This window comes from Chiloscyllium plagiosum, unplaced genomic scaffold (assembly GCF_037043375.1).
Source record: "Chiloscyllium plagiosum isolate Xiang-an unplaced genomic scaffold, Cpla_swu_hap1 HiC_scaffold_13, whole genome shotgun sequence".
Lineage (NCBI taxonomy): Eukaryota > Metazoa > Chordata > Chondrichthyes > Orectolobiformes > Hemiscylliidae > Chiloscyllium > Chiloscyllium plagiosum.
Genome location: NW_028270151.1, coordinates 6,820,040 through 6,844,781, shown reverse-complemented (window position 1 = coordinate 6,844,781; position 24,742 = coordinate 6,820,040). Strand labels below are relative to the sequence as shown.

At 42.9% G+C, this 24,742-nt stretch overlaps 2 protein-coding genes across 7 annotated transcripts in view; both read left to right on the top strand.

Annotated features, from left to right (window-relative positions):
• Nucleotides 1-6,538, top strand: part of xrn1 (5'-3' exoribonuclease 1) — a 129,591-nt gene extending 123,053 nt beyond the window's left edge. For all 4 annotated transcript variants that reach the window (XM_043702782.2, XM_043702784.2, XM_087993309.1 and 1 more), the window contains 2 exons: nt 732-1,048; nt 5,825-6,538. In XM_043702782.2, coding sequence (XP_043558717.2) covers nt 732-1,043 — 312 coding nt within the window. In that variant the 3' untranslated portion in view covers nt 1,044-1,048; nt 5,825-6,538. The remainder of the gene's footprint in view (nt 1-731; nt 1,049-5,824) is intronic.
• Nucleotides 6,539-10,536: 3,998 nt separating this feature from the next.
• The window catches only part of gk5 (glycerol kinase 5), an 88,947-nt gene continuing 74,741 nt past the window's right edge, over nt 10,537-24,742 (top strand). The window contains exon 1 of one of the 3 annotated variants that reach the window (XM_043702789.2): nt 10,537-11,066. In XM_043702789.2, the coding sequence (XP_043558724.1) occupies nt 10,938-11,066 (129 nt within the window). In that variant the 5' untranslated portion in view covers nt 10,537-10,937. The remainder of the gene's footprint in view (nt 11,067-24,742) is intronic. The other 2 variants (XM_043702787.2, XM_043702790.2) reach the window with 2 other exon arrangements.

The window sequence follows — 24,742 nt, the reverse complement described above, 5'->3', positions numbered from 1 at the left end:
GGTTTGTGGATAATTACCTAATTTTTTTAAATGGCAGATTTCCTTGCAAATTAGAAACAAATGATGTGAGTCAAAAGTAGTTCATAACTGAGTAGTTTAATTATCCTAATAAAACGAAAGAAGTAAAATAAACATTCTCATACTCTGAGGTAAAAACAATGACTGCAGATGCTGGAAACCAGATTCTGGATCAGTGGTGCTGGAAGAGCACAGCAATTCAGGCAGCATCCGAGGACAGGCAAAATCGACGTTTCGGGCAAAAGCCCTTCATCAGGAATAAAGGCATACTCTGTCTGGCAACCCATATTTCAAAATCAACTAGGAGAAAGTGAGGACTGCAGATGCTGGAGATCAGAGCTGAAAAATGTGTTGCTGGAAAAGCGCAGCAGGTCAGGCAGCATCCAAGGAGCAGGAGAATCAACGTTTCGGGCATATGCCCGAAACGTTGATTCTCCTGCTCCTTGGATGCTGCCTGACCCGCTGCACTTTTCCAGCAACACATTTTTCAACCCATATTTTACAACGGCTAAGTCACCCATGTCTTGTTGTAGATCTCATGTCAAAAATGCAGAATGATGTCATCTTGTACAATTCTTTCATTTGGTGACCTGAGTTTGATTTGTGGAGTTTGCTGCCTTGTAAAAGTAAAGACCCTATAGTCTAAATATTTTTTTTATTTCACTGAAACATTTGTTGTAGTTATCACCATTTGTGTTTTTCTTCTTTCAAAGGTGACCAAGAGGAGGACCAGCTTTAATAAAACACATGATGACAAGGACTATAATCATTCAATTCAGCAAAAGTTCAGTCAACCACCACCCATGATGGACTTTTCAAATACATCATCACATGGGTATCCTTCTGCTAGCACCTCAAGAAATTTTTTTCAGCCTGGTCGAACAACCCTTGAATCCCAGAATAAAGCAATTGTACAGACCCCTGTTCAACCCCAAGGGCAGCAAAGGCCAATGGCAGGTTCATCGGGTAAACGCAAGCACAGGAAACTGGCAGTCAATTTTGGAGCATCCCGACTACCGCAGTAGCTAAGGTGAATCTAATTACACTGTTTTTGAAATTTAGTTTCATTCACAGTAATTTTTTGAAAATTAGTCTTGATGTTCATTTGTTGATTTCGTTTTCATGCAATCATGAGCTTTCCTAATTTCCAGATGATCCTCATTAACGTTGTTAAAGGGTGGAAACTGTCTCCACTGAAAGGTGGCACTTATGGAGTATTCTACCGTCCACAATTGTTCTTCCATTCCATGTATTTGAAACAAGCATTTTTTGTGAAATATTCTATCTTTTATCCTCAGTCAGTTTGAGTGCTGTACTAATACATTTTCACATTTAAATAAAATTTTCTCCAGCAGTGACCTGCTGTTGGAATAGGCCATAAACTGCCTGCAGTTTCTGTTGATCTGAATTATATATTTTTTTCTGTTTCCAATATGCTTTTCTGTTTTGCTTGCCATACTTTGCTCTACGTGTCATGATGCAATGATAACAATCTCTGTCTCAGTGTCGGCAAAATAAAAGAACTTGTCATTGACTTCAGGGACAAAGGTGGAGAACGTGCCCCCACCTACATCAACGGAGCAGAGGTTGAGAGAGTTGAGAACATCAATTCCTAGGTCAGTTCGATAACCAATAACCTGTCCTGGACTTGCTACACAGATGTGACAGTCAGGAAGGCTCAACAAAGCCTCTTCTTCCTCAGGTGGCTTAGGAAATTGGGCATGTGCAAAAGGAACTTTCGCCACCTTTTACAGGCGCACCATAGAAAGTATACTGTCTGGGTGCATAATGATCTGGTACGGCAACTGCTCTGCCCAGGACCGTAAGAAACTACAGAAGGTTGTGCGCACAGCTCAGACCATCACAGAAGCCAACCTCCATTCCACAGAGGAAAAAGTGAGGACTGCAGATACTCGAGATCAGAGCTGAAAATGTGTTGCTGGAAAAGCGCAGCAGGTCAGGCAGCATCCAAGGAGCAGGAGAATCGACGTTTCGGGCATGAGCCCTTCTTCAGGAATGAGGAAAGTGTGCCAAGCAGGCTAAGATAAAAGGTAGGCAGGAGGGACTTGGGGGAGGGGCATTGGAAATACGATAGGTGGAAGGAGGTTAAGGTGAGGGTGATAGGCCGGAGTGGGGATGGGGGCGGAGAGGTCAGGAAGACGAGGGAGTCACAGAGGGAGTGGTCTTTTCGAAATGCTGATAGGGGAGGGGAGGGAAATATATCCCTGGTGGTGGGGTCCGTTTGGATGTGGCAGAAATAACAACGGATGATATGATGTATATGGAGGTTGGTGGGGTGGTAGATGAGGACCAGTGGTGTTCTGTCCTGGTGGCGATTGGAGGGGTGGGGCTCAAGGGCGGAGGAGCAGGAAGTGGAGGAGATGCGGTGGAGAGCATCGTCGATCACGTCTGGGGGGAAATTGCAGCCTTTGAAGAAGGAGGCTATCTGGGTTGTTCAGTATTGGAACTGGTCCTCCTGGGAGCAGAACAACCACCAGGGATATATTTCCCTCGTCAGGTCCACACCCCCCATCAACCCAACCTCTACTCCCGGCACCTTCCCCTGCAACTGCAAGAAATGCAAAACATGTGCCCACACCTCCCCCCTTACTTCCCTCCAAGGCCCCAAGGGATCATTCCATATCCGCCACAAATTCACCTGCACCTCCACACACATCATTTACTGCATCCGCTGCACCCGATATGGCCTCCTCTATATTGGGGAGACAGGCCGCCTACTTGCGGAACGTTTCAGAGAACACCTCTGGGACACCCGGACCAACCAACCCAACCACCCCGTAGCTCAACACTTCAACTCCCCCTCCCACTCCACCAAGTACATGCAGGTCCTTGGACTCCTCCATCGCCAGACCATAGCAACACGACGGCTGGAGGAAGAGCGCCTCATCTTCCGCCTAGGGACTCTCCAACCACAAGGGATGAACTCAGATTTCTCCAGTTTCCTCATTTCCCTCCCCCCCCCCCCACCTTGTCTCAGTCCCAACCCTCGAACTCAGCACCACCTTCCTAACTTGCAATCTTCTTCCTGACCTCTCCGCCCCCACCCCCACTCCGGCCTATCACCCTCACCTTAACTTCCTTCCACCTATCGCATTTCCAACACCCCTCCCCCAAGTCCCTCCTCCCTACCTTTTATCTTAGCCAGCTTGGCACACTCTCCCCATTCCTGAAGAAGGGCTCATGCCCGAAACGTCGATTCTCCTGCTCCTTGGATGCTGCCTGACCTGCTGCGCTTTTACAGCAACACATTTTCAGCTCCATTCCACAGACTCCATTTACACCTCTTACTGCCACGGAAAGGTTGCCAACATCGTCAAAGATCCATCCCATCACGGTAATGCTGTCTTACAACCTCTCTTATCAGGCAGAAGATACAGAAGCTTAAACTCACACAGCAGCAGGTTCAGCAACAGCTTCTTTCTGGCTGTTATTGGACTGATGAATGGACTCTCTAACTTCTAATACTGTTGATCCTGTTAATGCTGATCTTTCTTCATGTACCTCCTGTGCAGTGTAACTGTGTATGCCTCACTTTGTCTAAGCACCCCATGATCTCTCTTTCCTTGCTTACTGTGATCTACCTGTATTGCTCGCAAACAAAGCCTTTCACTGTACAAGGTACATATGACGACAAGAAATCAAATCAAATATCAAGCCAAAAAGAAATTCTGCCTATCTCATAAACAAGTAATGTGGTGATATGAATTTCTTTACCAGTGTGATGATAGGTATGTCGGCCTAGCATTCCAGAAACTGGCAGCTCATACAAACAGTATATCCATTTGGCTGTTAGTAAAAAGCAAAATATGATCGTACTCAACCAACTTGCGCTTGCAAAACACTCAACACTGTCTAACATTAAATGTGATTCAGCGATTGGATACCACTTGCTCAATAATGCCAAGTGTGTGACAGATTACACAAACAAACCATTTAGAATCATGAGTCGGGTGTACAGCATTGCTAGAAGTTACATACATTAATACAAGGGCCATGTTTTTGCAGACAAGAAGAATGTGCACACCTACTCTGCCTGTTTCAAGTCAATAAAATATGTGACACCATTCTCTGGCTCAGTTCACAGGCTAATATCATGACCAATCAGTCAACCTGCCTGGTTTAAAATTTAAAGCTTGATAGTCATCATTAACTGAGACGTTCGCCAGAGTTTACTTGCCAACTTCTCCTTTTGTACAGTATAAATGATGATTTCCCTGTTTCTGTGGCATTTCTTGTGAATTAATGATGACTGGCAGTTGATAGATATTTACTGTTTGTTGCCTTACTTTCAGTATGGATTGTGCACTGTACTTAATTGCAAAAGCATGATATCACTTGTCATCTTGCCATTTTTCTAGCTTCAGCAATGCTAATCTCATACATGATCCAACTCGAAATCTCTGATTTTCGCTTGCGAGACTGATCATAACTTCCCTGTACTGGTAGATAAGTCTCAACTGTGAGAAGTGTAGTCAAATCTTGTCATTTTTAATATATGTTCTCATGTGAGCTCCAAAAGTTTAAATAGTAATTATTTAATTTTTGTTATAACAATTTTGGTTTTGAATTCAGTCTGAGATCTGTACCTTGACATTTCTACCCTTCCATTGTAAGTGGGCAGAAACTCTAATTCTGAATTTAATTGATTCCAGTTTATGGTCTGCACTGTGATGTAACAAATTATGACTTAGTTTTGAATTTATTTCTTTTAGTTAGTTTATCACAGCTTAAAATGTAAAATGAAAGACTACATATAGTATTCTGAAGCTTGTGGATGGTTCACTTTTAAATTTAATGTTTGTAGTTCTCATTTCCTTGGTAGATTATTCCTTATTAACCTACTAAACCAACATGTTAAAGTTTGAAAATTGCTTGATCATCTGGATAAAGCTGTTTGCTTATTAATTACAGCAATGATCGAAAGCATCACACTCTGTCTGTCCACTTAGAAATTGTTGGTCCAAATGAGTTTCTCAGGGTTCCCAGTGATGTCCCTGTTTGACTAAACAAAATTATTCAGAATTTCTTTTTGGAAATACATGGTTAATTTTATTTTGTAAAAGCAACGACCCATTAATACTGCAGTTCTATAAGTCCACATTATGATCGGTACTACTTTATTTTGTGTCACTTTTCCTTTCCTTTATGTAAAAGATCTTATCCATCTACTGGTTTAGTTAATGGTCACATTTTATGTATTGAAAATATAGATCCAACTAGAATAGTGTGTTATATATTATTTTGTACCGATATTTCGTTCTTATTCTTTGTCTTGTCTTGTAATTGTTAATTTCAAAAACAGAAATTGCTGGAGAAACTTAGCGAGTCTGGCATCCTCTGTTTACAAAGTTAATGTTTTGAGTTTGGTATGATGTCTTTAGCATGTGTTCTGAAGAAGAGTTATTGGGCTTGAAATGGTAACTGTGTTCTCTCTCCGTGAATGGTACCGGACGTGCTGTGCATCTCCAGTAATTTCTGTTTCCATTTGATTACCAGCAGCCACAGTTCTTTGTTTTAATGGAATTATTGAGTCCAGGTACTTTGAATTTTGTGTTAAAGTGGTGTAATTTATTGGTTAAGATCCAGAAATTTAAATGCCCTAGTGTTTGCTGAAATGCTTTTGTTTTAATACTCAGGTTGTTAAAATGAGTTATGACTCATGCTAAAACCAGTGCTTTGAAATGTTGAAATATTTTCGAGAAATGTCCTTAGCTGTACTGAAATGGTGTAAATACTGTAATTGAAAATGGGCATTAAATTTTAATTGTGTTCAATCTTTTAAAAGGTACTCCAGATCCATGTTTAGTGTCATCCGATGCCCCACGTTTGTCCACATCTGATACCTTGTGAAACTACCATCCGTCATCCAGGGATCATCTGAATCTCCTGCAATATCTCATCTCAACATGTGTGATCATTTTCATTTATATAAATTTCAAGTAATTTTCATTTTTATTCAATGTAATCAATTATGTCCAGTGTACAGTTAAAACACCAAAAGCCTGATTGTGTTCATGTAAAACAATATATTTTATATGACTAAAGAAAAATTCATCTTCTGCTGTAGATGTTGTAGAAAGTGCTTTCAAGATTGTTTTATAGAAACCGGAAAATTTCAAATCTACTGCCTGATTTGTAGGTTCTATGCATTTACTTGTAATCTTTTTGTTTTAGAATACTTTAAGAATTTTAACTTTATGACACAAAAACATTTTAATGTTTATCAATGTTAAAATTATTTTGCTTTTATGAGTATTCTTAACATTGTATTAAAGCCTTTTCACATGAATCACATTGGACTAAGAAAGATGTACAGTGAACAGACATTGGTGACACATGAATCATATTTATTGACAAATGTGGACTTTTTACATTTTATGTATTAAACAATGGAGATATTACTGGCTAATAACAGTACAATTCAATGTTGCACTTTCTGCTGACGTGTAAAGGCAAGCTCAATATTACAAATAAAGCATTTTGTTACAAGTGTTCAAAATGTGTTGCCGACATTCTGTTATTTAGTAATTGGTAACAACTTGGGAAGTGTAGGGTTAAAAGAAGTCCCATGTTCTTTTACTGAGCGCATGGAAATTTTATCCGAACTCTGTGCATTTACTTATTGTGCAGGGTGTAATTTAACCTCAGAATCTAATATGTGTACTGAACTCTGCCAAGATGGTTGATTATAAATTCTGTGTCACTATTTCACAAAATTATTTTACAAATTGTGTGGTTCACCTAGTGTCTGTTTCCCTGTTTCTACACTCCAATTTGTAATTTCTAATCTACAGAAATTGAAACGGTGGAAAACAAAATCATTGCTAGGTATGTAGTCAATGTGGCAACCAGCTTAAGTGATGTAAACAGTAAGAATGTTGAAATGTTTATTCCCTTATTTGAAGAAAGGTACAATGGATCCCAGGAGGTAAAGGGAGATTAATTTACCAGTTAAATGGGAACTTTTATTTTTCTCTTTACAAACATTATAATGACTGGATTAATCTATATCTGTAGTTAAAGCGCATAAACTCTTTCTCCATGCCCTCAATTTACAGGCCCAAAAACCTTAAAAGTTAGAAAGCTCATTGACCAGAAATATTGGCTGTGTTTTGTTCTCCCCCACAAATGCTGCCAATCTTACTCAGAATTTTAAGCAATTCTGTTTTATCACTTAAAATTGCAGTTAGCCATTCAGAGGTGATGTTAGAAAGCACTTCAACTAAAGCATCATAGAAACTTGGAATCCTTGCACCCCCTCAAAAAAAAACTTATACCCTTTACAAATTATAATGCCAACTTAAATATTGTTGGCAAGGATTGTAAAATCACAGCAGGTTTGTGGTGTTGAGATACAAATCATCAATCATCTAACAGTGGTCAAATAGGCTAGAGGGGAAGAATGGCCTACTCCTGTTCACGAGTTCCACCCAACAATTCATAATATAGTATTCCAAGTTGCCAGTCGACATGATTTAAAAATAACCAGTGTTACAGTTTGCTACATTTTAGTGAAAATACACGATACTTTTGCAATCAAGCCAATCTATACCATCAATGCAGATTTTATGGTTTTTTTCAACATTTGAACTTCATGTTAAACACTCATCTTTCCTGCCACAAGAGATAGCTAATCTAATCTTGCACCTAATGACCAGATTAGTGTTCCATTTTTTATATTTTCATTATCACCAAGTTACTATTGCAAAACCACAGATCAAGGACAGTGTCATCCTGGAATGTTGGAACTCATGCCAGTTTATTTTGCATTGATGACTTTCATGTTGTACAGTTGAACTTTTAAAAAATCATTTTTTTTCTACCAATCCTAATATTTGCAGTGTGTGTGTGTTGAGGGGGATGGGGCACTTTATTTTTCTGTCTTTTTACCTCTCCAACAAATGTATCCTGTTGAAGTATCCAGTGAATACCACAACACAGTATTAAGAAGAGGGAGAAATTACTATTTTGATTGGAGACATCCCTAGGCTCGACAGCTGTGAAGGTTTAGGTCTTTTTGAAGATGCAATAAATTAAAATACAAATAAATTGAGGAAAATTGCCGGGTTAGGAATAAACAGCCAAAGGTGACACTAACATCAAAATGGAAAATGCATATAAGACCATTGATCTTGGTCTGTTTCTCGGAGCTTTATCTTTATATGGTTTCTTAACCCTTAGAATCATTAGAAATTGGAACAGGAGTCGGCCATTTGGCCCCTTTAACCTACTCTGTCGATTGATACTGGGGAAAAAAAATCTTGTCAGATATCATCTTCAGTTGACCCAGTTATAGCAGCTTTTTGTGGTCATTCACAGTTTTTTGGTTTTGTGGCAAAGTCCTTTCAGGTAAGATCGCGTATTGGTGTAGTTTAAGTTAGGTGACATGCTTTTGTTCTGACCTTCCTACCAGAGGAAATAATTTATTTCCATCACTGTCAACTTCTTTGATCACTTTAAACAATGTTGATATAATGGTGAGAAGTGGAATTTTAAAGTTGATTTGCCTGAGGAAGGTCTGGAAAGGAGATGTTGGAAAAGACATGGGTGGTGAGCATGTGGGAATCCCTATGAGATAGATTGAGTTAATGAAATGCTAGTGTTGTGCAGGTCAGGGGAATTGGCCATGTTAAATTGCCCATAGTGTTGGGTGCATTAGTCAGAGGGAAATGGGTCTGGTTGGATTACTCTTCGGAGGGTCGGTGTGGACTGGTTTGGGCCAATGGGCCTGTTTCCACACTGTAGAAAATCTAATCTAATCTAGATAATTGAATTTAAAAACTGGCAGCATTTCTAATCCTCTTCTGAAGAAGAGTCCTAGAGTTATACAGCACGGAAACAAACCCTTCGGTCCAACTCATCCAAGCTGACCACGTATCCTAAACTGATCTAATCCCATTTGCCAGCACTTGGCCCACATTCCTCTAAATGCTTCCTATTCATGTACCCATCCAGATGCCTTTAAATGTTGTAATTGTACCAGTCTCCACCACTTCCTTTGGTAGTTCATTCCAGGCACAGACCACCCACTGTTTGAAAAAGTTGTCCCTTAGGTCCCTTTTAAATCTTTCACCTTAAACCTATGCCCTCCAGTTTTGGACTCCCCTACCCTGGGAAAAAGACCTCTGCATTTAAACCTGTTCTTTTCTCCACAGATGCTGTCAGACCTGAGTTTCTCCAGCAATTTATGTTTTTGTTTTAGATTTCCAGCATCCATCGTATTTTGCTGCATTTGAGATGATGACTGTTCCTTATTCTGTGAGGATTTAGATAGATCCACAGAATTGCATTATTCACGGGAAGACTTGCATTGAAGTTGAAACAAAATCAGAAGTTGCTGGAAAATCTCAGCAGGTCTGGCAGCACCTATTGGGAAAAAGCAGGGTGCATTTAAGTAGCACCAAGGGACAAGTCCTGACGTGCTTTCAAGCCAATCGTGTCCATTTGTGGAGTGTTGTAAGGTTGGAAATTTTTCAGTGAGGGAGCTATTGACACAAAACTAAATTTTCCCTGGAGCATCAGAGGCTGAGGGGTGACCTTATTAGAGGTTTATAAAATCATGAGGGGCATGGATAGGGTAAATAGAGAAGGTTTTTCCCCCTGGGGCAGGATGTGGTCCAAAACTAGAGGGTGTACATTTAAGGTGAGGGAGAAAGATTGAAGAGGGACCCTAAGGGGCAGTTTTTTCATGCAGAGGGTGGTGCGTATGTGGAACTAGCTGCCAGAGGAAGTGGTGGAAGTGGATACAATTGCAATATTTAAAAGGTCAGAAGTCACATGGCACTGGATTATAGTCCAATATAAGTTTATTTGAAATCACATGCTTTCAGAGCATGACACTAGGTTATAGTGTAACAGTTAAAAATCACACAATACCAGGTTATAGTCCAACAGGTTTAATTGGAAGCACACTAGCTACGACCTGATGTTGTGTGATTTTTAACTTTGTACACCCCAGTCCAACACCTGCATCTCCAAATAGTGCAACAGGTTTATTTGAAATCACAAGCTTTTGGAGCGCTGCTCCTTAGTCAGGTGGACTGACATCACCAGAAAAGAAGCTGCGCTCAGAAAGCTTGTGATTTTAAGTAAACCTGGTGTCGTGTCACATCTGACCTTGTCCACCCCACTCCAAAGCCAGCACCTCCACATCATGTTTAACATTTAAAAGGCATCCGGATGGGTTCGTGAACAGGGAGGGTTTGGAAGCATACGATGGCAAATGGGACTAATTAATTTAGTTAAAAATCACTCAACACCAGGTTATAGTCCAACCGGTTTATTTGGAGGCGCTGCCCGATAACCCGGTGGGTTTGGAGGGAAGGATGTGTTTACACTACCGACTGCAAACAACGAGAACATCAGCGATGGCTCTGCGCCGGGCACCTCCCCTTTCACATGGGCTGATGCGCTGCGTCACAGGGGGCGGGGTGAGGGGGGGTGGAGGAAGCAGCCGTCCCTTCACTTTGGGGGGGGTCTGGGAGGGGCTCGTTAGGGGCACGGCAGCCTGAGCGGAATCACGATGCCGTTCAGTGGCCGGGGATCCCGCTGTGGGCAGGCCCAGCGCGAGGATGCGAGTGTTTCACTTGGATACATTTCCTTTGATACAAAGTAACAAACTCCGTGTTTGTTGCTACCTTCCGCTGGAGACCCCTCGCTTCTCTTGCGGTTCAAACCCCCTCCAACCTTAGATTTTCTTTTTAAAGCACCTGCCTTGTTGTTGTTTTGTCAGTGTTTCCTCTCTCTCTCACGCCCCCCGCGGGTTTTTATTTTTAATCAGCCAGCCTTGTTTCATGGCTCCCCGCCTCCTGAGTGTCTGAGTTGTCCCTCCCGCGGGTTTGGGGGAAGTGTCCCGGCTCCCAGCTCTCTCTCTCTCTCCCCCCCCCCCAGCCCCCGGGATGGGGTCTGTCCGAAATGGCCTTCGCCGGAGTGACACGTACGTTCTGGCCGTCGATGTTGGCTCCACGTCGGTCAGGTGCCACGTGTATGACCCCGCCGCCAAGATCAAAGGGTCGAGTAGTCGGCCGGTAAGATTGACCGAGGTGAAGGGGGTGAGGGTAATATCTGAGTCTGAAACGGTAACCTGGGCTCTCCGGTTCTCAGTGAGACCTGCCGGCTTCCAGGCAACCTCAGCCCGTTGTGTCGTTTTATAGTGAGGGGTGGGGTGCGTTAATATTACTATTTAGCTTGATTTTTAAAGTTTAGCTTCATTAAAGTTGTGGGCACCTCGGCGGTTGTGAAGGGCGCCAACTTTGTAAAAACTAAAATTAATTCAGATTTTATTGTGAGAGTTTTGTTTTACGTCAATGTTTTTGGTGTTCTCTTTGGGATGGACAGCAATGTTCACTGTCGACAATGTTAGGAGTATCTAGTGGAGGGCGGAATATTTCACTGGCTGAGGTTACCGTGAAGCACCGACCTCTAGATCTCGCCTCCAGGCTAGGTGAGACCTCCAGTTAAACCACCTCCAAGTTCTTTCTCTTTCTCTTTCTCTTTCTCTCACACACACTCAGAGAGCAGTCCTGGTGCTGTGGTGAGTTTTTACCATAGTGGTTTACTGACCCATGCACCTATCGATTTACAGTTGCCTAGTTAATCTCAGGGTATGAGAATTGATATTTCAAATGTAATCCAACCTTTCATTAACTAGGACAAACTATTTGTATTAATGCAAGCAGTAATTTGAAGAGAGCAGCTGTAAGTGCGATATTTCCTGGCTATGTGTTAGCTAGGAGAAAGTGAGGCCTGCAGATGCTGGAGATCAGAGCTGAAAATGTGTTGCTGAAAAAGCACAGCAGGTCAGGCAGCATCCAAGGAGCAGGGGAATCGACGTTTTGGGCATGAGCCCTTCTTCAGCTAGCCTAGTAAAGTCTAACCTGCAACTATTGCAATGTGATATGTACCTTGTGCTGGCTTTAATGTTTTTCTCTCCAAACTCAGGACCGTGACTAGAGTAAGACTGGTCTACAGGATCTCTCCTAATGTTCCCTTTTTCAAAAAATAATTTCACACATTATAATTTTGCAGCTGCAAGTCACCTCATTTCTGTGGCCAGTAAAGAAATTTCCTGACTCATCAAATTATGCAATGCAGTGCAGAAGGAGGCTATTTGGCCCATCATGGCTGCACTGGAATGAACTCACGAATGAGAGGTTTTCATTCAGAGAGTCACAGAGATGTACAGCATGGAAACAGACCTTTCAGTCCAAACTGTCCCTGCCGACCAGATATTCCAACCCAATCTAGTCCCACCTGCCAACACCCGGCCCATATCCCTCCAAACCCTTCCTATTCATATACCCATCCAAATGCCTTTTAAATGTTGCAATTGTACCAGCCTCCACCACATCCTCTGGCAGCTCATTCCATACACACACCACCTTGTGTGTGAAAAAGTTGCCCCGTACGTTTCTTTTATATCTTTACCCTCTCACCCTCTAGTTCTGCACTCCCCCAACCCAGGGAAAAGAGTTTGCCTGTTTACCCTATCCGTACCCCTCATAATTTTGTAAACCTCTACAAGGTCACCTCTCAGCCTCCGACACTCCAGGGAAAACAGCCCCAGCCTGTTCAGCCTCTCCCTGTAGCTCAAATTCTCCGACCCTGGCAACATCCTTGTAAATCTTTTCTGAACCCTTTCAAGTTTCACAACATCTTTCTGATAGGAAGGAGACCGGAATTGCACACAATATTCCAACAGTGGCCTAACCAATGTCCTGTACAGCCGCAACATGACCTCCCAACTCCTGTACTCAATACTCTGACCAATAAAGGAAAGCATACCAAATGCCTTCATCACTATCCTATCTACCTGCGACTCCACTTTCAAGGAGCTATGAACCTGCACTCCAAGGTCTCTTTATTCAGCAACACTCCCTAGGACCTTACCATTAAGTATATAAGTCCTGCTAAGATTTGCTTTCCCAAAATGCAGCACCTCGCATTTATCTGAATTAAACTCCATCTGCCACTTCTCAGCCCATTGGCCCATCTGGTCCAGATCCTATTGTAATCTGAGGTAACCCTCTTCGCTGCCCACTACACCTCCAATTTTGGTATCATCTGCAAACTTACTAACTGTACCTCTTATGCTCACATCCAAATCATTTATGTAAATGACCAAAAGTAGAGGACCCAGCACCGATCCTTGTGGCACTCCGCTGGTCACGGGCCTCCAGTCTGAAAAACAACCCTCCACCACCACCTTTGTCTTCTACCTTTGAGCGAGTTCTGTATCCAAATTGCTAGTTCTTGTATTCCGTGAGATTTAACCTTGCTAACCAGTCTCCCATGGGAAACCTTGTCGAACGCTTTACTGAAGTCCATATAGATCACATCTACCACTCTGCCCTCGTCAATCTTCTTTGTTACTTCTTCAAAAAACTCAATCAAGTTTTTGAGACATGATTTCCCACGTACAAAGACTATCCCTAATCAGTCCTTGCCTTTCCAAATACATATACATCCTGTCCCTCAGGATTCCCTCCAACAACTTGCCCACCTCTGTCACACTCACTGGTCTATAGTTCCCTGGCTTGTCTTTACCACCCTTCTTAAACAGTGGCACCACGTTAGCCAACCTCCAGTCTTCTGACACCTCACCTGTGACTATTGATGATACAAATATCTCAGCAAGAGGCCCAGCAATCACTTCTCTAGCTTCCCACAGAGGTCTCGGGTACACCTGATCAGGTCCTGGGGATTTATCCACTTTTATCCGTTTCAAGACATCCAGCACTTCCTCTTCTGTAATCTGGACATTTTGCAAGATGTCACCATCTATTTCCCTACAGTCTATATCTTCCATGTCCTTTTCCACAGTAAATACTGATGCAAAATACTCATTTAGTATCTTCACCCATTTTCTGCGGCTCCACACAAAGGCCGCCTTGCTGGTCTTTGAGGGGCCCTATTCTCTCCCTAGTTACTCTTTTGTCCTTTATGTATTTGTAAAAGCTCTTTGGATTCTCCTTAATTCTATTTGCCAAAGCTATCTCATGTCCCCGTTTTGCCCTCCTGATTTCCCTCTTCAGTATATTCCTACTTCCTTTATACTCTTCTAAGAATTCACTCGATCTATCCTGTCGATACCTGACATATGCTTCCTTTTTCTTAACCAATCCCTCAACTTCTTCTTTAGTCATCCAGCATTCCCTATACCTACCAGCCTTCCCTTTCACCCTGACAGGAATATAATTTCTCTGGATTCTCGTTATCTCATTTTTGAAGGCTTCCCATTCTCCAGCCGTCCCTTTACCCGCGAACATCTGCGCCCAATCAGCTTTTGAAAGTTCTTGCCTAATAGCATTAAAATTGGCCTTTCTCCAATTTAGAACTTCAATTTTTAGTTCTGGTCTATCCTTTTCCATCATTATTTTAAATCTAATAGAATTATGATCGCTGGCCCCAAAGTGCTCCCCCACTGACACCTCAGTCACCTGCCCTGCCTTATTTCCCAAGAGTAGGTCAAGTTTTGTACCTTCTCTAGTAGGTACATCCACATACTGAATCAGAAAATTGTCTTGTACACACTTGATAAATTCCTCTCCATCTAAACCCTTAACACTATGGCAGTCCCAGTCTAAGTTTGGAAAGTCAAAGTACCCTACCATAGCCACCCTATTATTCTTACAGATAGCTGAGATCTCCTTATAAGTTTGTTTCTCAATTTCCCTCTGACTATTCAGGGGGGTCTATAATACAATCCCAATAAGGTGATCATCCCTTTCTTATTTCTGAGTTCCACCCAAATAACTTCCTTGGATGTACTTCCGGGACTATCCTCCCTCAGCACAGCTGTAATTCTATCCCTTATCACAAACCTCACTCCCCCTCCTCTCTTGCCTCCCTTTCTATCTTTCCTGTAGCATTTGTATCCTGGAACATTAAGCTGCCAGTCCTGTCCATCCCTGAACTATGTTTCTGTAATTGCTATGACATCCCAGTCCCATGTTCCTAACCAGGCCCTGAGTTCATCTGCCTTCCCTGTTAGGCCCCTTGCATTGAAATAAATGCAGTTTAATTTATTAATCCTACTTTGTCCCTGCCTGCCCTGACTGTTTGACTCGCTTCTGTTCTCAGCTGTACCTGTCTCAGGTCGATCTCTTTCCTCACTATCTCCCTGGATCCCACCCCCCCCCCCCACCTTACTAGTTTAAATCCTCCCGAGAAGCTCTAGCAAGTTTCCCTGCCAGTATATTAGTCCCCTTTCAATTTTGGTGCAATCCATCCTTCTTGTACAGGTCACTTCTACCCCAAAAGAGATTCCAATGATCCAAAAATGTGAATCCTTCTCCCATACACCAGCTCCTCAGCCATGCATTCATCTGCTCTATCCTCCTATTCCTGCCCTCACTAGCTCGTAGCACTGCGAGTAAACCAGATATTACTACCTTTGAGGATCTCCTTTTTAAATTTCTGCCGAATTCTCTGTAATCTCCCTTCAGAGTCTCAACCATTTCCCTTTCTATGTCGTTGTCCACATTGGAACCAATGACCTCTTGCTGGCCCCTCTCCCCCGTGAGAACATTCTGCACCATCTCTGAGACATCCTTGATCCTGGCACCAGGGAAGCAACACACCATTCTGCTTTTTCGCTGCTGGCCACAGAAACGTCTGTCTGTACCTCTGACAACAGAATCCACTAACACAATTGATCTCTTGGAAGCCGACGTACTCCTTGTTGCATTAGAGCCAGTCTCAATACCAGAAACCTGGCTGTTCGTGCTACGTTCCCCTGAGAATCCATCACCCCCACATTTTCCAAAACAGCATGCCTGTTTGAAATGGGTATATCCACAAAAGACTCCTGCCCTGGGTGCCTACCTCTCTTACCCTTCCTGGAATTAACCCATCTATGTGACTGTATCTGAGATTTTCCCCACTTCCTATAACTGCTATCCATCACATACTGTTGCTGTTGCGAATTCCTCATCGCTTCTATCTGTCTCTCCAACCGATTTATTCGATCTGATAAGATTTTCATCCAACAGCATTTATGCAGATATAATCCGTAGTAACCCTTAAACACTCTTTAAACTCCCACATCTGACACTACACTCTATTAAAGGCCATTTTTGTTCCTTCACAATCTACAGACCCAGAAAATAACCCCGTCCCAGATTAAATTAATAGTTATGGCTTGTATTTTAAATTTAATCAAGAGACGTATTTCCAAAAACATCTTATCAAGAAAGAACCCACTCTACTCACTATTGCAGATTCTCTGGAGGCCACACTTAAAACAACAATTAACTTGTCTGATTCTGTGCCGTGAACTTCTCCCGACAGTTCCTCCAAGATCAGTCGTGAGTTTCACTGTTTGTTAATTTTCCCAGATACAGTCTGATCTAGGCAAAAATGAGGACTGCAGATGCTGGAAACCAGAGTTCAGATCAGAGTGGTGCTGGAAAAGCACAGCAGGTCAGGCAGCATTCATTTTCCTGCTCTTTGGATGCTGCCTGACCAGCTGTGCTTTTCTAGCACCACTCTAACCTTAGGGCTATTTTCCCTGGAGTGTCAGAGGCTGAGGGGTGACCTTTATAGAGGTTTATACAATCAGGAGGGGCATGGATAGGGTAAATAACCAGGTCTTTTTCCCAACTAGGGGAGTCCAAAATGAAAGGGCATAGGTTTTGGGTGAAAGGGGAAAGATTTAAAACTGACCTAAGGGGCACCTTTTTCTAACAGAGGGTGGTGCATGTATGGAATGAGTTGCCAGAGGAAGTGATGGAGGCTGGTTCGATTACAACGTTTAAAGACACGGATGGGTATATGAATAGAATTTAGTGATATGAGCCAAATGCTGGCAAATGGGACCAGGTGAGATTGGGATATCAGATAGGCATGGATGGGTTGGAGCAAAGGGTCTTTTTCAGTGCTATATATCTCTATGATGCTATGTATGAGTAGAGCATTTAGAAATACATTAACATGATCAAGCAGTGTTAACTGCTTCACAAAGGGGAAATCATACTTAAAAAAAATTGAGTTTGGAGGAGGAAACAAGCAGCCTAGATAAAGGGCAAGCAGTGATGAAATATATTTCAGTTTTGAGCGGGTGTTTTTCAAGCTACTGCACATTCAGTTGCTTAATAAATAGCAGCTCGTTATTGGAGGGTCTCTGTTGACACAGGTTGTAAATAGACTTACAAACATGAAATTGACAGTGCGGTTAACAGGTTCTTTTTCAGGTTGGTGAACTGTAAACAGTGGGGATCCACAGGAATTGTTGCTGGGTCTATAATTATTTCCAATATATAATGATGACTTGGAAAAAGGAAGTCAATGAACTAGAGGCTGATTTGCAGGCAACACCTAAATAGGTGAAAAGGCCAAGTTGCGAGAGAGATGCAAACAGTTCAGAGAGGTGTTGACAGGCTAAGGAAGTGGACAAAATGTTGGCAAATTGAGTTTACAGAGGAACCTCGATTATCCGAATATTGGATTATCCAGCAAGGTCCCAAAGCTCAGCTAAACTGTTATCCGGCATTCAATTATCCGGAATTTGATTAACCGAACAAAATACACTCCACCCGTGTAATTCAGATAATCAAGGTTCCTCTGAAATGTGGGAAAATGCCAAGTTGCTTATTTTGGAAGTGAGAACAAAAGAACAATATTATTCAGATGGAGCAAAATTTCAGCAAGCTGCAACACAAAGGGACTTGAGAGAACTTGTACGTGAAACACAAAGCGAGCACACAGGGACAGCAGGAAATCAGGAATGCTAATGGGGTGTTGGTCCTTATTACAAGGAGTATAAGATGAAGGACAAAGTTAAAAAATCTCTCAACACCAGGTTATGGTTGAACAGGTTTATTTGGAAATGTTAGCTTTTCAGAGTGCTGCCCCTTCAGGTGGTTGCGGAGTATAAGATCGTAAGACACAGAATTTATAACAAAAGTTTACAGTGTGATGCAACTGAAATGATAGATTGAAAAAGACCTGGATTGTTTAAGTCTCTCGTCTTTCAGAATGACTATGCTGGTTTCAGTTCTTTCATATGTAAATCCCTTTAAAACGTTTTTTTAAAGTTACATTCTCAAGTGAACTTTAACAATTGATGTCATGTCAACTCAGATAATGCATTGAAGGTGTGAGGTTAAAGTCTGTCTGTCTCTGCCCCAATGATCAGACTGATTCTATTTCTGCAAAAGGGATTTACAGAATCTTACATGGATTCATGCAGTTTTTGAGCAAAGTAAAATGTAATTCTGCAAGTACAAATTCACCCCAAAGGTGTGTGTGTGTGTGTGTGTGTGTGTGGGGGCGGGGGCGCGCGGCTGGTTTGAGAGTGTGTGTGTGTAAAGGGGTATAAGCCTGTGTGGCTGAGTGTGCAGTGTGTGCGTGCGTATGAGAGAGAGCATGCATATGAGTCTGCAGGAGTGTGTAGCAACCATCCTCCAAGGCTGACTTCGGGACAGACAACAACACACAGTGGCTGAGCAGAAGCTGATAGCTAAATTTGGTGCCCATTGGGATGGCCTGGGTTCATGTCACACTACAGGTGACCCCACTACACTACACACACTTGCGCGCATGCACACTCCTACAGACCTATACACTCTCAGACCCTCACTCATACACAAGTTCTCTGTCATACGCTCACATATGACACCCCCGACACTCTCTCGCGCACACGCACCCGCACCCCCTCTCAAATGTGTATGTGTATACACACGCACGCACACACACACGGATGCGCGAGCACAAGTTTGTAGGGTGAATTTGTACTGCAGGATTACAGTTTATTTTGCTCAAAAACTGCATGGATCCGTGTAAGATTACATAGATCTCTGTTTTAGAATTAGATTCAGTTTGAACGTTGGAGTACAGAGAGACTGACTTTAAGGTCACATCTTCAATGCATTATCAGCTGACGTGGCACCTATTGTTGAAGTTTATTTGAAAATGTAACTTCATAAAAAGTTCTGGAATTTATATCATGGTCCAGCATGGTCATTCTGAAAGATGAGAGAATTAACAAACTATCCAGTTCTTTTTCAATGAATAATTTCAGTTACATCGCCCTGTAAACATTTGCTATACATTCGGTGTTTTATGATCTTATACTCCACAGCCACCTGCCGAAGGACAAGCGTTCTGAAAGCTAGTGCTTCCACATAAACCTGTTTGACTATAACCTGGTGTTGTGATTTTTTTTTTTAAACTTTCTCCACCCCAGTCCAACACCAGCATCTCCACATCATGAGTACGGAGGTTTTACTGCAACTGTAGAAGGTGCCAATGAAACCACATCTGGAATCCTGTGGGCAGTTATAGCTCTTTATTAAAGGAAAGAGATCATTGAATTAGAGGCAGCTTAGAGAAGGTTCACTGGATGATCCCTGATTGTCTTATGAGCATAAGGTTAAAATGGTTGGGACTCTACTCGCTATGAAAAGCAATCTCTTTGAAACTAACAGGTTTTTTAAGGGACAGTGTCCTCATATATATTTAATGCTATGATCGATAGATTCTTGATCAGTTGGGAAATCAAGGGCTGTGTGGAAAAGTCAGGAAAGTGGAGTTGACGAATGTCGGATCGGCCGTGATCCTCCTGAATGGCGGAACAGTCCAGTAGAAATCGGAGAGTTGGGATAACGAGGATGTTTTCAGGATGGTGGAATGCTGCCTGAGGGATCATTAGGGCAGCTGTTATTTACAATGTCAATGAATGATTTGGCTGAGGAATGGACTTCAGCCAAGCCTGCAGGTGACACACAATTAGCTGAAAAGGTAGGTTGTGAGGGGGATACATACAGTTTAGAGCGATGTTTATTGGTTAATTAAGTGAACAAAAAGTTGGCAAATGGACTATATTCGTAGAATCCCTACAATTTGGAAGCAGGCCATTTGGCCCAACAAATCCACACTGACCCTTCAAAAAGCATCCCACCCAGACCCATCTACCTTACTCCTGTAACCCTATATTTCCCATGGCTAATCCACATAACCTACACACCTTTAGACTGTGGGAGGAAACCCACACAGACACAACATTCAAACTCCATGTGGATAGATGTCTGAGGCTGGAATCGAACCCAGGTCCCTGGTGCTGTGAGGCAACTGTGCTAACCACTGAGCTACCGTGCTGCCCCCAAGTGTGAGGTTATGCACCTTAGCAGGAAAAGTACAAGAGCTGAATTATATATTATGTAAACTGAGAAATCCGCAGAACAGTGGGATTTGGGAGTCTTTGTCTGTGGATTGCAAAATACTAATATCCAAGTTCACCCGATAATAGTTGGCATGCAGTGAACATCTTTGGTCTGCTTATCTTAAGAAAGAAATACTGGAGATAGTCCAGGAAAGCTTCATTAGGTTAATACTGGGTATGGAGGGATTGTCTTATTCGAAACCTGGAATAGGAGAAGGCCAAATAATCGCCTTGAATCTCCTCCACCATTCAATATGATGATGGCTGATCATCTACCTCAGTCTCCCCAAACCCTTTTGGTCCCTTTAACTCGACAGCCTATACTGGACTTCTGCTTGAAAGCATTCACTGTTTCAGCCTCCATTTCCTTCTGTGGTAGTACACAGGTCACATCCTGACAATGAAAGGACTTTGTTCTGATCAGGATGTGATAAGCCCAGAGCTGTAAATGGGGAGACCATGGCCAACAGACATAAACCTGGTGCAATGATTTGTTCTGGTCATGAAGTCTCTCTGTAATTTGTCAAAGTACAAACTTTTCCACAAACTCACTGCAAAGGATGGTCATTGGATTTGAGATTCAGAAATACTAACTTGACCTCGTAACAAATGCCTTGCTTTATTCTCTATCAGGATGTGTGTGTCACTGGCTGGATCAGCATTGTTGAACCATTCTCAATCACTGTTAAGGTGGTGCTTCTGCACTGTCGTATAAAATCATGAGAAGCAGGCCATCCAGCTCATTGTGTCCCCTCTGACATTCACTGAGCTGGTGGGTGATTTGATAATCCTCAACTCCACGTTCCTGCCTTTTCCCTATAACCCTCGATTCCTTTCATGGTTAAAGATCACTAACTCAGCCTTGAATATAGTTAATGACGGTGCCTTGACATCCCACTACAGCAAATAATTCCACAGTTCACTACTTGGATAATATTGAAGGGCCAGCAGATAAGCTTATCCTATTTGCCATGTTTCTATGGTTTTTAATTCAGTCAACTTCATTTGTATTTTTTTAAACTTGGCAGCTGAGCATTAAGCTAATTTCCAGAGGGTCACTTGATTCACTACCCATGATGGAGATGTTGGACATGTGGGCAAAAAAGTAGCAGATGGATTAGAATCTGGGAAAATGTGAGGTTGTGCACTTTGGTCGGAAGGATAGAGGCATACTCTGATGTAATACTGTATCCTGCACCCTGTTCCCCTGATGTAAAGCTGTACCCTGCACTCTGTTCTGTTACCCTGATGTAATACTGTATCCTGCACCATGTTCTGGTAGCCTGATGTAACACTTTATCCTGCACTCCATTCTGTTACATTGATGTAAAGCTGTATCGTGCACCCTGTTCTGTTTCCCCTGATGTAATGTGGTATCCTGCACCCTATCCTGTTGATTAGATTACTTAGTGTGGTAACAGGCCCTTTGGCCCAACAAGTCCACACCGACCCTCTGAAGAGCAACCCACCCAGACCCATTTCCCCACATTTACCCCTTCACCCTAACACTACGGGCAATTTAGCATAGCCAGTTCATCTAACCTGCACATTTTTGGTCTGTGGGAGGAAACCGGAGCACCCGGAGGAAACCCACGCAGAACGTGCGAACTCCACACAGACAGGAATGAATTGGGTTGGTGGTAGGGAGGAGGAGGGGCTGAGAAGGGAGTCGGGGGTTGGGAGGGAGGTTATTGAAATTGGAGCACTCAATGTTGAGTCCTCTGGGCTGGAGGGTAGGCAGACAGAGGATACGGTTTTATTCCTCCGATAGGAGCTGTAGTCTTGTTGGAAAGTGTGCGGTGATTGGGAGGTCAGCACACACAGCTGAGATGCTTGGTGAGCCATTCCCTAAGTTTTCGTTCAGTCTCCCTGATGGAGAGAAGACCATATCGGGAGCACCTGATGCAGTAAATTAGATCCAGTGGCAGAGCAGACTTGTTGGGCTGAATAGCTTAATTCTGTTTCTACACCTTATGGTGTCTTGTCTTGTTCCATCACATTGCACATTTGTAGATGGTCTACAATCACTTCCACTCTGGCGTAATTTTTTTTTTTAGATTAGATTACATTACAGTGTGGAAACAGGCCCTTCGGCCCAACAAGTCCACACCTACCCGCCGAAGCGAAACCCACCCATACCCCTACATTTACCCCTTACCTAACACTACGGGCAATTTAGCATGGCCAATTCACCTGACCCTGCACATCTTTGGACTGTGGGAGGAAACCGGAGCACCCGGAGGAAACCCACGCAGACACTGGGAGAACGTGCAAACTCCACACAGTCAGTCGCCTGAGGCGGGAATTGAACCCGGGTCTCAGGCGCTGTGAGGCAGCAGTGCTAACCACTGTGCCACCGTGCCGCCCACAATCTTGCGTTTATGTGCATTTATACTGTTTGGAGCTATGGAAATGTGAAATGGTTGGTAACACTAACAGTCCAGAATACAGTCAGCAAAGTACGTTCACCCTGTCCAGCTGATGGCAGACATACTCCTCATTGAGGGTCAGAAAGACCCTTTTTAGACCTGGCATGTTGTAGCAAAATTTCATCAGGGTGATGAGATCACTAAAAAGCTTTATGGATGTCCTTATGGATCGTTGCACATTCCCAACTTCCCAGGATTTTCATTGCCACCACTGTTGCTGATCCAGATCCTTTATCTTTCACCCTTGTCTTCAGGGCAGCTCCTCAACGCATGCTGATATGGTCTCTCATGCTTTTGGGGTGATGTTCAGCAGGGAGATATCCAAGACCTGTGAAAATATCCTTCTACTTTTGTAGAATTTGTTCAGCAGTCGTTGGTTTAGTGGCCTACCAAGGGTTGCAGATCTCTTTGGTAGGTGTAGAATGACTAGTCCAAGCCTTATAATTGTCCCAGCTGGGAGAAGTAGATGCTACTGAATACCTTTGACTCGCAAATGCAATCCCATACAGGGATGTAATTTTAAAGACCTAACAGATGGACATTTCCTGTCCTGAGGAGCAGCTGCTTTCCACTCTTCTGCGTTGTGCTCCAACTTATGTACGAGTCAACTTGAGGGGCAGACTCCTAAACACAACCTGTTCACAATCCAGGGAATGCATATACCTGGAACTTCAGATCTTCATTCTTCTCATTGCACTGGGCTGTTAGCTTCAATTGCTCTCTTGTGATCAGTCGCCATTCTTTATAACCTCACAGCTTTGGTCTTGATGACCCAGACTGCGATGCTCATGATGTCACAGATCCTGGATGTCAAGGCCATACTTGGCAGAGTGTAGCATCAAGGAGCCCAAGTGAAACAGGTTTCAGTGAGAATCGAGAAAAAGGTTTCTGCCTAAAGGAGTCATACCAAAGTAAGGTGGTCAGTCATCTCCGCTCCAGGCGTCACTGTAGGAGTTCCTCAAGGTAGTGTCCTAGGCCCAACCATCTTCAGGTGCTTCATCAATGACCTTCTCTCCATCGTAAGGTTGAAAGTGGGGATGATTGCACACAGTTCAGCACCATTCGCAACTCCTCAGATACTGAAATAGTCCATGCTCAAATTCAACAAGATCTGGCTAATATCCTGGCTTGAGCTGACAAGTGGCTAGTAACATTCACACCAGACAGATACCAGGCTATGACCATCTCCAACAAAACACAATTTTAACTGTTACCCCATGAGGTTCAATAGCGCTATCATTGTTGAATCCCCCACTCCAGTTTCTGGTCAATGGAACTCCGAACAGAATTGGACCATCCATGTAAATATAGTGGCTACAAGATCACATCTGAGCCTGGGAATCCCATGACTTCCCAATAACTTCTCAGCATCTGCAAATCCCAAGTCAGTGTGATGGAATATTCCCCACTTGACTGGTTGGATTCAGTTCCAACAATGCTCAAGAAGCTTGGCACAATCCAGGATAAAGCTACCCTGCTTAACTAGCACCCTATTGAATACTTTCAATATTCATAGTCTCCACAATTCATCAACGCTGCTCTGAAATTATCTTCCTGATGAAGGGCTTTTGCCTGAAGCGTCAATTCTTCTGCTTCTCGGATGCTGTCTGATAGGTTGCTTTTCCAGCACCACACTTTGATTCTGATCTCCAGCATCTGCAGTCCTCACTTTCTCAAACCTTCCAAGCACAAGTCTTTAACCACCCAGAAGATCAGAGCAGCAGATACATGGGAATGCAATCACTTGCAAGTTCCCCTCCATGCCCAAACTGTTTTGAGTTGGAACTATGTTGCAGCGTATTCGCAGTCGCTGGGTCAAAATCCTGGAATTCACTTCCTAATGTCATTGTGTGTCCCTTCAGCATATGGACTGTTGCAGGCAGACTGCTGAAGAAGGCAGCTCACTCCAACTTTCTCAAAGGCAATTAGGGATGAGCCGGAAATGCTGGTTGAGCCAGTGATGCATACGTGCCATGAATTACTTTTGATTTGAAAAGAAAGGTTCAATAAAATTCCACAAATGATTGACAAAGTCAGAAGTCACGTGATGCCAGGTTATAGTCCAACAGGTTTATTTGAAATCACAGGCTTTCTGAACGCTGCCCCTTCATGT